Source organism: Anoplolepis gracilipes, chromosome 2 (assembly GCF_047496725.1).
Source record: "Anoplolepis gracilipes chromosome 2, ASM4749672v1, whole genome shotgun sequence".
Lineage (NCBI taxonomy): Eukaryota > Metazoa > Arthropoda > Insecta > Hymenoptera > Formicidae > Anoplolepis > Anoplolepis gracilipes.
Genome location: NC_132971.1, coordinates 22,231,847 through 22,244,594, shown reverse-complemented (window position 1 = coordinate 22,244,594; position 12,748 = coordinate 22,231,847). Strand labels below are relative to the sequence as shown.

Below are 12,748 nucleotides of genomic sequence, written 5' to 3'. Positions count from 1 at the left end.
AAATGAAAAGCCTCAATTATAATTCATGATTAGTCTGGATAAAAGATTCAACAAATTCGACCAATCAGATTTGTTTATTCTGGGAGCTTTCCAGCAAGACTTTATCCTATGACATTTTCGGTCCGGAATCTTCCCCTTAAACCTCTGATCCTACGACAAAAATTTGAGAATGGGGGTATAATTCCTCTTTCGCGGTCGTAGCATGAGAGGATTTTTTGTCGATAAGAGGTTTCGTAGCATAAGAGAGTCGTAGGATAAGAGGTCCGACTGTGTACGTGCATATAGTCTGACTGCAGTGTCCTTACATACACAGTAGGGACGGTCATTTATTCTCGAGTCAACCGCACAAGTTTGCACATTCATTGTCGTCGCCCATTGGGATTCCATTCAGTAAAAAGAACTTAGTATTATCATCTATAAGTACAAGTTATACTAATGGAGGAACTCTGGCACCCTGAAATAGGATCGACAGAGAGAGAGAGAGAGAGAGAGAGAGAGAGAGAGAGAGAGAGAGAGAGAGAGAGAGAGAGAGAGAGAGAGAGAGAGAGAGAGAGAGAGAGAGAGAGAGAGAGAGAGAGAGAGAGAGAGAGAGAGAGAGAGAGAGAGAGAGAGAGAGAGAGAGAGAGAGAGAGAGAGAGAGAGAGAGAGAGAGAGAGAGAGAGAGAGAGAGAGAGAGAGCAGAAAATATTGAATGATAAACATTGACAGACCTATACTACGGTTCTCCTCCTATATAGTTTATCCTTTTTTCTCATGAGGACAACCCGGAGTGGGAAATTACAGAAAAAGAGATGGAATATATCCTCTTTGTCAATCCTTCTTCAGTAGACTCCCTCCTATGTCGAAAATATTTTTGTACAAAAAATATTAAAAATGATACTTATTAATATTTTATTAAAAATAACTTTACTAAAATACTTTATAAAAAATACTTTAATACTTATTAATGATGATAAACTTTGGCAATAGTTCTCAACAAAGTTTGTAATATTTTATATATTAGTTACAATTGTTAATTTTTCCCTACACTTTCACGCAATGCACGCACGCAACACCCAAATTAATTGTTTCATGTCAAACTTTAATTGGTCCGATTTTGACAAAGGGAAAAGTATATAATATACAAAAAAGATGATGTACTATAGTACATGAAATAAAACTTTTAACAATTTACTTATAAAAAATATATATTATTATTAATAATTTATTTTTGTATAATCGCTTTCTATTTATTAACAATAAGCAATACATTTTTAATGTAGATACAAAAAATTCTTACAATTAGTACAAAAAAATATTTCCGCTGCCGAAACCCGGGATTGAACCGGGGACATTTAGATCTTCAGTCTAACGCTCTCCCAACTGAGCTATTTCGGCTTATACTAAGGATGATTGTTAATGCTCTAAAAAGATATGCCCTATAATTAGAATAATTCTATATATATATATATATATATATATATATATATATATATATATATACATAAATATATACATGTTGTAATTGTAAAATTATATTTAGCGCACAATAAGCCCTGTGCGTGTGCGTGTGCGTGTGCGTGTGCGTGTGCGTGTGCGTGTGCGTGTGCGTGTGCGTGTGCGTGTGTATTCCTTATTATTTATGAGAAAGATTATAAATAAAAAAAGGTTGTCATACTAAAATAAATTTATACATTATTACATTGCATTCGAAATTCTCTTCGATATCCGTTTCCTTCATACATCGATTGATTACTAATTGATAGTAGGTACACGTTGCAGAAACGTATATGTTCTATAAAATGCACTTACGGTTACTTACATGGAAACGGAGGGAGAACTGTTTAAATTCATGGTTGCGGTCCAAGGAGAGATCATTTAATAATGTTTTTTGCTGAAGCAGATTTAATCGGTCCGAAAACTATTAGTGATTATTATTATATATATAATAATGATTAATGATATTATCGCATCGTCTTTGTCAATAAAATACTTGAATTTATATAGTAAAAATAGTGACTCGACTTGAGTTAAAATCCGTCGAAAACGCTTTAAGGAATAATAATAATTGAGAAAAGCAGAGAGCAAAATATTCCCTTGTATAAAAAAATATCTCATTGACAATAAAAAGCATATGTAATAATAAAAGTATAATACCGTAATATGGAAAGTAGAAATTAAAAGAAAAAATATAAAAATTAGAGATAATAATTAAAAAAACAAATCTCGGATTTATTGCTCTATCTTTTTATTCTCTTTATTTTCTCTCTCTCTCTCTCTCTCTCTCTCTCTCTCTCTCTCTCTCTCTCTCTCTTTTTTCACTCTATTTTCTTTTTTCTTCTTCATAAAAATGTAAACACACACACTCACAGATAGGTTTATGTTATATACATACACATATATGAATTCATAATATAATATATATAGACAAAAATAAGAAAATATTTCCAGATACTTACAACTAACAAAATCTTTTCTTTACTTTCCTATATTAATATTTTTTAATTGTTCATTTCTCAATGTTTTCGATTATTTAAAATGTGCAAGACAACACATATCTCGTGTATTATATAACATAATTGTCAAGTAGTGTACAATATATTATTACGCGTAACACACATATGTATCATTTTAAAATACCGCTCATTTGCTTCTTTGGATATGTTGGCAATTTAAGCAGCATGTTTTTTTTGCAATGTGCGCTCAACAATTCTTTGATCGGATCGGACAAAAACAATTATTCCATCTAGAAAAATGAGATAAATGAACATTTTGTTCCTTGATTGCTTTTATTTCAATTGTTATTACAAATATCCTACATTATTGTACTGCGTTTTAATTCTAATTGAATCTTGTCTGTCTATCGCAAATAAATATAAAAATAAATTTTTTGTCATATATATTCCATGTAAAATCTCTCTCTTATTTTCCAAGTAACGATCGCGAATCGTGCCTTGAGGAAAAGAAAAAATAGCAATGAGAAATAAAGACGGATGCAGAAAGAAGAAGAAAAAGAAAAAGGAAAGGGAAGACGAGGACAGCAACATCAACAACACGAGGCCGCGCACGTGCGATGCTCTTCCCTCTTCCCTCTTCTCTCTTCTCTCTTCTCTCTTCTCTCTTCTCTCTTCCTGTCTCGAGCATTCCAAACCCAAACTTGATTGCCGGTACATCGGTACTCTCGGTACTCGGTACGTGGGGTTCGTACCGATCAGTGTTTTTCATATACCAAACGCACCAAACACAAATTATCGAAGACCACAGTACAACGCGACCGTCACTCGTCACGGTCAGTTCTACAGGCACGAGGCACGAGGGACGTCACACGTCACACCGTCACACCGTCAACCGTCAACCGTCACACCGTCACACCGTCACACGTCAGTCGAGCTTCGTACGCTTACTGCGACGGTACATAGGCGGTAGTCGGTAGTTGAGTTTCAGTGCATGCGGAGAATTTAAGTCATTGTGCGGCCGCTGAGGAAATTTCCGAGTACGTATTACCGTCTATCCGTCCGTCCGTTCGTTCGTTCGTTTGTTCGCTCGCTCGTCGTAAATACCATCGTAGACGAACGCGTCGACAACAGCGAGAGGAAAATAAAGAAAAAAAGAAAAAAAAAAAAAAGAAAACGTTAATACGATGGCCAATGTACGACAAACACCGCTAACCTGTAGCGGACACACGAGACCCGTGGTTCATCTCGCCTTCTCCGATGTCACCGAGTCCGGATACTATCTCATTTCGGCATGCAAAGGTAACGTGTAGAATCGATTGGCATAAAGCTGTCTGTTGTCATGATATTTTTCCCTTTCGATCGTTTGGTCGCATTTTTAATTCTCGATCACCTTGGCCCAATTCCTTCTGGTTGCCCAAGGCTCTCCGTAACTTCGAGGTTAGATATCGCGTGCTCCTGACGTGCTCTCTTCCTACCTACCTACCTGCCTGCTTATTTATTGTCTATCAATCTACTTCTTCGCGCAATTCGAGAAGAGAATTTGATATATATTTCAACACGTACGAGATTATTTACCGCGTTGATACTGCAATCGTACCATCAGCAATGTACTTGACGATACTGTACCTCAATTGAATATGAGATTGATCAAAACGTTTCCCTAGATATGTAATAAACTTGTATTATAGCATTTTTTTATACATGTTACACAAAAAAGAATCATATTTACAAAATTAAAAAAAAAAGAAAACTACGATCTAAGATTAGTTAAGAAAAAAAGAAAATTTATCCTTTTCCATATTTATTATCCATATATATATATATATTCTTTATTTTTGTCAGATGTTAAATTATTGTAATTATACACATGTAATGGGTAATGATATAAATGTGCATATATTATAAATTATATTTCTGAATCTTGAAAATAGATTAACTTGAAAATATTTTCATTTATATGTTTATATATATTTTATATATATTAAATAAAATATTTTTAGTTGTTATAGAAATAAAATATTTTTAGTGTTAGAGAAATAAAATTACTTATATACAATATACACATATATATATATATATATATATATATATATATATATATAGAGAGAGAGAGAGAGAGAGAGAGAGAGAGAGAGAGAGAGAGAGAGAGTTACATATGTGTGGATTTTTATGAGCAATAATTTCTTCTAGATGGCAAGCCCATGTTGCGACAAGGTGACACTGGAGATTGGATCGGTACATTTGAAGGACACAAAGGAGCGGTTTGGGGTGTAGCGTTAAATCCACAGGCTACTCGAGCTGCCACCGGTGCAGCTGATTTCAATGCTAAAGTCTGGGATGCGATTAAAGGAGAAGAAATTCATTCTTTTCAGCATAATCATATTGTTAAATCAGTCAACTTTAGTACAGATTCCAATCATCTGTGTACTGGTTCTTATGAAAAGCTTATACGGATTTATGATCTTAATAAACCAGAAGCAACTCCGCAAGTAAATAATGTTATGTAAACTCTAGTGACAATGTTAAATTTATTAAATATTAAAATGCTTGAAATATTACATTTTTTTTTCTTTCATAGATATTTTCAGGTCACGCAAGTGGTATTAGACATGTCACTTTCTTTGACAATAACTCTGCCTTAATTACTTGCGCAGATGATAAGACATTGAGAGTATGGGACAGAAATAGTGGGCAAGAGATTAAGAGATTAGATTTCCCTGCAATTCCAAGTTCCATGGAGGTATCTAAGGATGGTAGCGTCATCACTACGACTCACTCTAATATCGTTACCTTCTGGAATAGTAAAGAGTATGTATATTTTTTTCTTTATTGTAAAAACAATAATATTAAATTGTTATTACCATCACCCATTGTATATTGATTGTCGTACTAATAAAAATTAACGACACATTTCCACGTATAAAAACATAATTCTTTCGTTTTTAAAATTTCTTTATCAGATTAACCAAGATAAAAGAATTTACGGTTCCGACTCAAGTTAATAGTGCCAGCTTACATCCGGATTGTAGTATGTTTGTCTGCGGTGGAGAGGACTTTAAAATGTACAAATTTGACTATAATACAGGAGCAGAACTAGGTGAGATTGATTTGTTACGTTTTTTAAATTTCGTAATCTTATCTTGTTAATAGAGTGATAAATTTAATTGTATATAATGAAATTTGTGTTTTTAGAATCATTCAAGGGACACTTTGGACCTGTACACTGTGTACGCTTTTCACCAGACGGTGAGTTGTACGCCAGCGGATCCGAGGATGGTACCTTGAGATTATGGCAGACGATAATTGGCAAAACGTACGGACTGTGGCGTTGCATAGAGCAGACGCCTGCGATACAAGAAAACACCACCATGGTTAATAATAAACAAGAAGTCCCTGCCAATTAAACTAAAATCTCAGAGAAGCAAGAAAATCTTCGGACATTTCCTAAAGTCCAAAAAACATACGCTGGACTAAAATTGACTGACAATGAGTGGATGAACCTTCTGAGAATGAAACATGTCGAATTTTTGTATGGGTCATCGTTTGCCCCATGAATTCTCTGTAAATAACGTGTCCTTTTAGGAAATAATCGTCGGCCTTCACCTTGCGTTTATTTCGGACCAGTAAGATTAAAAGTGGTGAGACACAAACTTCAAGATCCATGAAGGATACACACACGATATGATTATAATAAGCTGTTTATATTAGGAGAGAAAAAAACGACGAAAAAAAGAAATATTAACATTTATTAACATTATACATTTCACATTATAATACAAAATTAGATAGAGATGTAACGAGAGAAAGAAAGACAAGTTCAAGATGAACATTTTTTTTATTTTATCGTGCCGATTCCATCTATCATCAAAATGTGTATAAAGTGGTGCCGACACGTGGCGCGTAGTACATGATATTACGCGTCCATCCGATATGTCCTGTACATATTTTTTCGATCCTAGTTTCCGCAATAACATAGCATTATCACAATGTACAACACGATAATTTATTACGAGTCGTCATTCTTGTTCATTGCTCGTTTATGTGTTATGCTTACTTAACATGCTATTCTTCGTTAAAAGGTTTCCTGTACGTTTGCATGTCTTTCGCTCTCTTTTGTTTTTCGACGATGCGATCTCATTTTTCTCCGATTAACTAAATACTTGTGCCTTATCATCTATATTTACACGCCGGCAGGTACTCTATCTTTTATCTTTCGATAAATGTTTCGCATTACGTTCAAGACGTGCTCACCCACTCTTTCTCTCTCTCTCTCTCTCTCTCTCTCTCTTTTTCTTTTTCCCTCTTTCCTTGTATTTAAGTTTTTTTTTTCTTTTTTTTTTTTATAGTACTGAGCTTGAGCACGACCGACCGGTTATAATATTTTGGGATCGCATTGTCGTACAGTCTCTCAAAAGAAAGAGACAGTATGTTTCTTGTGCGCAATATAATAATCAGTTAACGAGTTACGAGTTTTAAGTCTTCCCATCTCTTTCGACTCAACCAATAAACTGCGAAAGATCGGGCAGTTTAAAACCATTAAATGTAGTCGGCGTTGGCGAACTTCTCAAGTTGTTTGTATGCGGCGGAAAACCTGGAAAGCCAGAACTACTGGGCGTGGTGAATTGTTGTAACCTCGCGGTAGTTTCTGTGGCTGCTAGGACAAAACCGCATTGGGCGGTACATACGTCGTCGCGCAAGATCGCTTCTCGGGAAGCTTCTCGTAAAAGTTGGTTGCAATCCGTGACCCTCAGCGAGGCACATTGCGTCTGAAAGATGAGAAAGGGATCTCTTAGGATCTACGTTAGTGATAAAAAAAATGATGACTCAAATGATGGCAAAGTTCTTTTAAAAGTAGACGGAATTAAAATAAATCCTTGGATATCTTCTTTAAAAAAAAAGAAAAAGTATATCGTTAACATGAATGTTTTGGTTTCGGAGATGCGCGATTTGATTTTTGACTCTCTTTTTACTATCATTATCTCATATATATTATCTTGTATAGGCGAGAAAGGAACATTTAAGTTATCGTATTTTATGATTGTGAATGTAAACAGCTATCTCCCTGATTGTCGATTGTTGAATTGTAAGCTTTTTTTTTTTTTTTTTTTTTTTTTTTTTTTTTTTCCATCCGAGCAATATACTTACGCCTTCGGCAGTGCAAACGCAACTGGTACAAGGTGTGGGAAAGCCAGACTCTCCAACAGCGACGTTTCTTCCACCAATCTGACAGCCATGTCTAGTCTCTCGCCAGGCGGAAAAGTCCATATGAGGCATGGAGCTACAGGGTACACGCGGATTCAGAAAATTACTAGGTAGATCGAACGCCGCTCTCTGCATATCCATTTGATGGTCCATGTTCTCGCACATCACCTTAGATAGCGTAGTTTTGCGGATTTCTGCCAACTGATGCTCGGTAAAGCGAATATTTGGATCATCGGTTTCATACCAAAAACGATCACATTTCCTCGATTGTCTGAACTGAATGGCAATAATGCACGCGAAGGTGGGTCCGACTAGACCACCTTGAAGTGGTCGCTCGCTCATACCACCTGGAAACAGATCGATGTCGTCCACAGAGGCATATATACGCTTCATACGAGCTATTACTTCCGGCGCCATTTCTCTGGACAAATCCTCAAACGTGGTTGCCTTCTTTAAATTACAGAGCGCTCTATAGTGATTGTACGACGGTAATCCGTGATCGCGGGCGCGATGAATATTGAGGGCTATCAAATCCACACCGGAATGCGGTATACCATGTTGCTCAAACAAATGATTGGTCACCTCGCCGGTGATAAATTGATCTAACGTTTCCATCGGCGTGGCCATTAAGCCGCATATCATCTCATCTATCATATTCTCCTGGTAAAGCATGTCTGGATTGAAAAATCCGTCGCGTAGTAGAATAGGCGGATCGATGTTTTGATAGTTGCGATCCATTCGCGGCAAGTGCGGCCGTAACAACGAGTGGCCGATCCGGAAGGCTGCGGTGGCGAATTCATTGAGCACACTGGGATTGCAGGTAGGCGAATACTCTTTATAGTAACCTTGGGGCAGCAACTTGAGACCGTACAGGCTAACGGCATTCCAGCCAAGGATTCTCGGTAGAAATTCATTATACGTGATATGCTGCAGCATACCACTAATGATACGTCGCGTCTCTTGGAACAGTTTTTCACCGTCCCAGTGGGGATTCACCTGTTTAATAAATATTATATAACATTAGCTCACAGAAAAATAAACATATGCCTAACAAATAAACTGTAAACAGAATATTATTGGCAACACACGCCAACGGCAGTTTCCGAGTTTTATCAATATACTGCAGAATATACGTAAAGACACAACATATACATATATACATACATACATACATACATACATATGTATATAGCATTAAAAAAAATTGAATGATCTGTTGTTTCGTTACAATTAAAATAAATTTAAAAATAAAAAAAATTATTGTAATTCGAAACGGTTGCTAAAGCATAATAATAGTTGCATCGACCTATGTGCTTATCGACGATACTTTGATTCTTTTCGCTTTATATACATTTTTTTTTTTTCATCTATATTTAATTATTAGATAATAACTGTAGAATAAATATCATTATATATATATTTTTTAAATTTAATTTAATTTTTTTGCACATAGTCTAACTAATTGTAAGATTGGATGAAATACGTATATTCACATATATTATTATTTGCATTGAAATGTGTGTGTGTGTGTGTGTATATATGTGTGTGTGTGTGTGTGTGTGTGTGTGTGTGTGTGTGTGTGTGTGTGTTATACCGATTCTTCTTTTCTCAAGTGCCGATAAAGGGAAGAAAAGGAAAATTTACCTGGCGCAAACCCTCCATCACGCGATTGTGTTCACGCACCCACATAGTGTGCATGACAGCCAATGCCGGCTGCTCCGAAGCGCGGCCGTCACCACCGATGAAGCAATATCCGGATCGAGATTTGCATTCCGGATGCGTCGCCGATTGTGGCAGCAGGTCCCTACCGCGTCTTGAATTGGTCGTGATGTTCATCCGGCCATTGAAACCGCGTAGAATATTACAGATACACGAATTCTCACCGTAAACCACGGACGCGTCCAAGAAACCAGTATTCTGGTTTACTTGTTCTCGCGGTCCCAGATGTTGCTGGCCCGGCAGCGATCTCATCGACGGAAAACACATGCGTGCACCCGACGAAACATTTACGGTGGGATAGAAGTGATCGCCCGGCGGCACTGGAAATGGACTGCATTCGGGATGAACGGTACGTGGCGAATCGCATGATCGACAACTGGGAAGCGATTCCTGAAAGCCCTTGTGTATGGGTGTCATCGTTAAATCGTGATCCAAAAATTGCGCAAACTGCATCACCATCAACGTATAGCGATTGTGTAGATTGGAGATGTCGGGATGGATTACGGTGGAAATTACTCGGGGATTCGGTAGCGGTGCACCGGTAACGGAAGTGCTTCTCGGTTTGGAAACGCCGTCCTCGTAAGCGGGCGGCAACAGACGAGCAAAGGTCGTCAACGATTTACCGAGACTGGGGTTACGCAGATTGTTGCAATGACCTGATAAAGTCCGGTAGGGCGTGGTAGGGTCGCATGGAGAATCATCTACGGGGCACTGCACCTCCTCGTGATTAGTCGGTTTGTGATGATGATTCAGAAAGCCAGAGATGTCGACGTTTTGCAGCAAATCGGAGAATTCGTTTGTGTTGGGAAATCCCAGAACGTTCTCCGTATTGTCAAAGACCTGGCGCTTCCTGCGTCGGAGATCGTGCACGCTGTTTAGAATTTCGTTGGTGGTCAATTCGAACATGATTGACGAATTGGCGAGTAGCAGAGCGTCTTTGTTAGCCTTAGAAAAGCTGGCCGCGGTTCCGGCAGCCGATTTCGGATCAACGATTCTCTGCTCCAGCCAAGCATTGTATTCCAGCTGCTTACGCTCAATTAGCTTTTCCTCCGCTCTCTTCACCGCAGCAGCGAGCATTTCTGGACTAATCTCCGGCACGGATCGCGTCGGCTCGTACGTGCTCGTGCTAACCAAGTTGTGCTGCATCACAGCAAGTGGCAATGGCTCCTCGATCCACGCCGCCACACTCAACGATTCGTACTGCTCGCAACTGATTTTGCTATTCAGGTATGGATCTTGTCGAATAAACACTCTCGGCTGTATCCTGTGAATGGCCGTGTTCGCGCATAGAATCCCAGCAAGAGACACTTTCCTGATCTCGGTCAATTGCGCCATTGTCAATCCTGACGGCGGAATATCGTTTTCGTACCAAAAACGATCGGAATTTCTTATCGTCACAAACTGCTTCTTCAGAAGACATTCAAACGTTGGACCGACCGCGGCACCAGTGACTGGAGTTTCCAGGATTCCACCGACAATAAGGTCCACGTCTTCTAGATCCATGTAAATCCGGCTCAGCAGCTGTGCGTGCTCGGATCGCATTACTCGCGCCAGATTCGTGAAATTTTCAATCTGTATTGAAGCAAATTTTCAAATCGTTACTTCAATTTTTGTGGAAATAACACTTTTCTCGAAATTAATTTTTTTTTCAAATTATTTTCTCCGCCATATTTTATAAATTTGTTGAAATTAACTAAATGCGAGTGCATTTTAATTTTATTTAAGGAGTTACATTTTACCAACAATAAGCAATTTCAAAAAAATTTGCTAATAAAATAATCTGTTATGTTAATCTTTCACTTGCGATGAACTAAAGGTTTAATCAAATATAAAATTAAATATAAAATGAAAAAGAAAGGAAAAATTGATTTTTGTCATGAAGCTTACCTTAATATTATCTCCTAAACAGTCAGTCAGAAATTTGACGTATCCAGGTACTCCGTGATCTCGCGCCGCGTGCATGGACCAAACGGCCGCATCTGGAACGGACGCAGCGAAACTGACACGATTGGCCGACGCGGTTACATGGTCTTCGATGCTGCCTTTTTTGTCAGCGCGCGTCCACGCGAGAGCACGCAGAGCTGTCAGAGCGACCGCGTGATACGTGCCCGCCTTGTTGGAGGATGAGTAACCAGCGTAAAAGCCATTGGCGAGCGGTCTAAGCTCGGGATCGACCAACGCGGCTTCTCTCAATATCGCCGGTATATACTCATTGAAGGTGACATGCTGCAGCTGCGCCACAACAATGCGACGCGCCTCCAGAAACACTTTTGTATCGTCCCAATGCACATTTACCTCCGCTAGTTTCTCCGCTATGCGATTATGCTCGCGCAGGAGAACCTGATGCAGCAGATGGAGCGCCGATGGATCTCGATCGGTTTGATTACATAGTTCGCAGGCGGTCGGATCAACCTTACCGTCCTTGTATGTTCTCAACAAATGCAATTTGTCATCGTTGATGCCGTAGATGCCAGAAGCATCTAGATACGCCGAAACACCATTCATTTGCTCTCTCGTCTCGAATTGACAGTTGTGCACCGTCAAACTTGGTACCGATCGCCAATAGCGTTTGCAACCAAATTTCTCGTCGCGCATTTCGTAGCACTCCGAATGGCGCCGTTCGCCCGTGCAACATTCCTCTTCGGCACCCACGGAGTGCACTGTAGCAGCGATATCTTGGAGTACTAGGTCCGACCAAATCGCAGAGAGGCTAGTTAGACCCTCGTGACTTCCTACCTCTGGAATCGCCGTCAAAATACTGGAGATGATATCGCTTGAAGTAGGTAGGCTATGACTGCCGACAGATTGACGTGGTCTCGAGATGCCTAATACAAAGATGCAAGCGAATTAAATTATAAATAACAATTTATTATTTTTTATAAAATATATATATATATATATTGTATCAAAAAAATTACAGATGCTTGGTGTTAGGTTATTAAATTATATACATTGTACATAAAATGTTTAAATTTGTATTATTATTTTCATATAAACGGTTCAACATCTTTTTTTTAAATTTTTTTTTTGTATTTGTAGACAGAAATTAAAGAATCAAATTATTATTCGTTACACCAAAAATACTTTTTAATTGTTATAAATCTTAATATTATTATTAAAATATTCAAAAAATTATAAAATGAATAATGAAATATTACGAAATAGTGGAACGTTATAACGCACATCTTCTGCTCAAGCTATACTTTTATTGTTAGGTACACAATTTCAGTTACAATTAATATTTTTCGAATAATCAACTTTCATTGTTTCGATCATTTGCATTAATTTTGTTTTTATATTCTATAAGCAAGAACGGTTTCTTTTTTTAGATAGGTAATGCGCTATTGAAGAGATCGTGACTCTCTCCTCGTAAAATAAATGATATTAATATG

General features: G+C 38.0%; 2 protein-coding genes and 1 non-coding gene across 6 annotated transcripts in view; 1 reads left to right on the top strand and 2 right to left on the bottom strand.

Annotated features, from left to right (window-relative positions):
- Positions 1-1,304: 1,304 nt before the first annotated feature.
- Trnaf-gaa (transfer RNA phenylalanine (anticodon GAA)) lies at positions 1,305-1,377 on the bottom strand. The gene has a single exon. It is a non-coding gene; the product is annotated as a tRNA-Phe (tRNA).
- Positions 1,378-3,096: 1,719 nt separating this feature from the next.
- On the top strand, positions 3,097-6,895 carry Wmd (serine-threonine kinase receptor-associated protein wmd). Of its 3 annotated transcripts, XM_072887125.1 has the most exons (6): positions 3,101-3,472; positions 3,548-3,734; positions 4,626-4,924; positions 5,014-5,243; positions 5,396-5,532; positions 5,628-6,895. In XM_072887125.1, the coding sequence occupies exons 2-6, from the start codon at positions 3,620-3,622 to the stop codon at positions 5,837-5,839; spliced, it is 993 nt and encodes a 330-aa protein (XP_072743226.1). In that variant the 5' UTR covers positions 3,101-3,472; positions 3,548-3,619; the 3' UTR covers positions 5,840-6,895. The 3 variants fall into 3 exon arrangements, with proteins under 3 accessions (XP_072743227.1, XP_072743226.1, XP_072743225.1); XM_072887126.1 differs by lacking the exon at positions 3,548-3,734 and having other exon boundaries at positions 3,097-3,472; XM_072887124.1 differs by lacking the exon at positions 3,101-3,472 and having other exon boundaries at positions 3,487-3,734.
- LOC140663150 (uncharacterized) overlaps positions 6,164-12,748 on the bottom strand; it is a 48,209-nt gene continuing 41,624 nt past the window's right edge. For both annotated transcript variants that reach the window (XM_072887120.1, XM_072887119.1), the window contains exons 5-8: positions 11,244-12,181; positions 9,282-10,928; positions 7,581-8,633; positions 6,164-7,201 (exon numbers count right to left, since the gene is read on the bottom strand). In XM_072887120.1, the coding sequence (XP_072743221.1) occupies positions 6,932-7,201; positions 7,581-8,633; positions 9,282-10,928; positions 11,244-12,181 (3,908 nt within the window). In that variant the 3' untranslated portion in view covers positions 6,164-6,931. The remainder of the gene's footprint in view (positions 7,202-7,580; positions 8,634-9,281; positions 10,929-11,243; positions 12,182-12,748) is intronic.

What these genes read in the sequence shown, in the direction of transcription:
- Wmd (XM_072887125.1), top strand. Translation starts at nt 3,620, where the DNA reads ATGGCCAATGTACGACAAACACCGCTAACCTGTAGCGGACACACGAGA. An exon ending in TCTCATTTCGGCATGCAAAG is followed by an intron (nt 3,735 to 4,625) that starts GTAACGTGTAGA and finishes AATTTCTTCTAG; the next exon opens with ATGGCAAGCCCATGTTGCGA. An exon ending in ACCTTCTGGAATAGTAAAGA is followed by an intron (nt 5,244 to 5,395) that starts GTATGTATATTT and finishes TTTCTTTATCAG; the next exon opens with ATTAACCAAGATAAAAGAAT.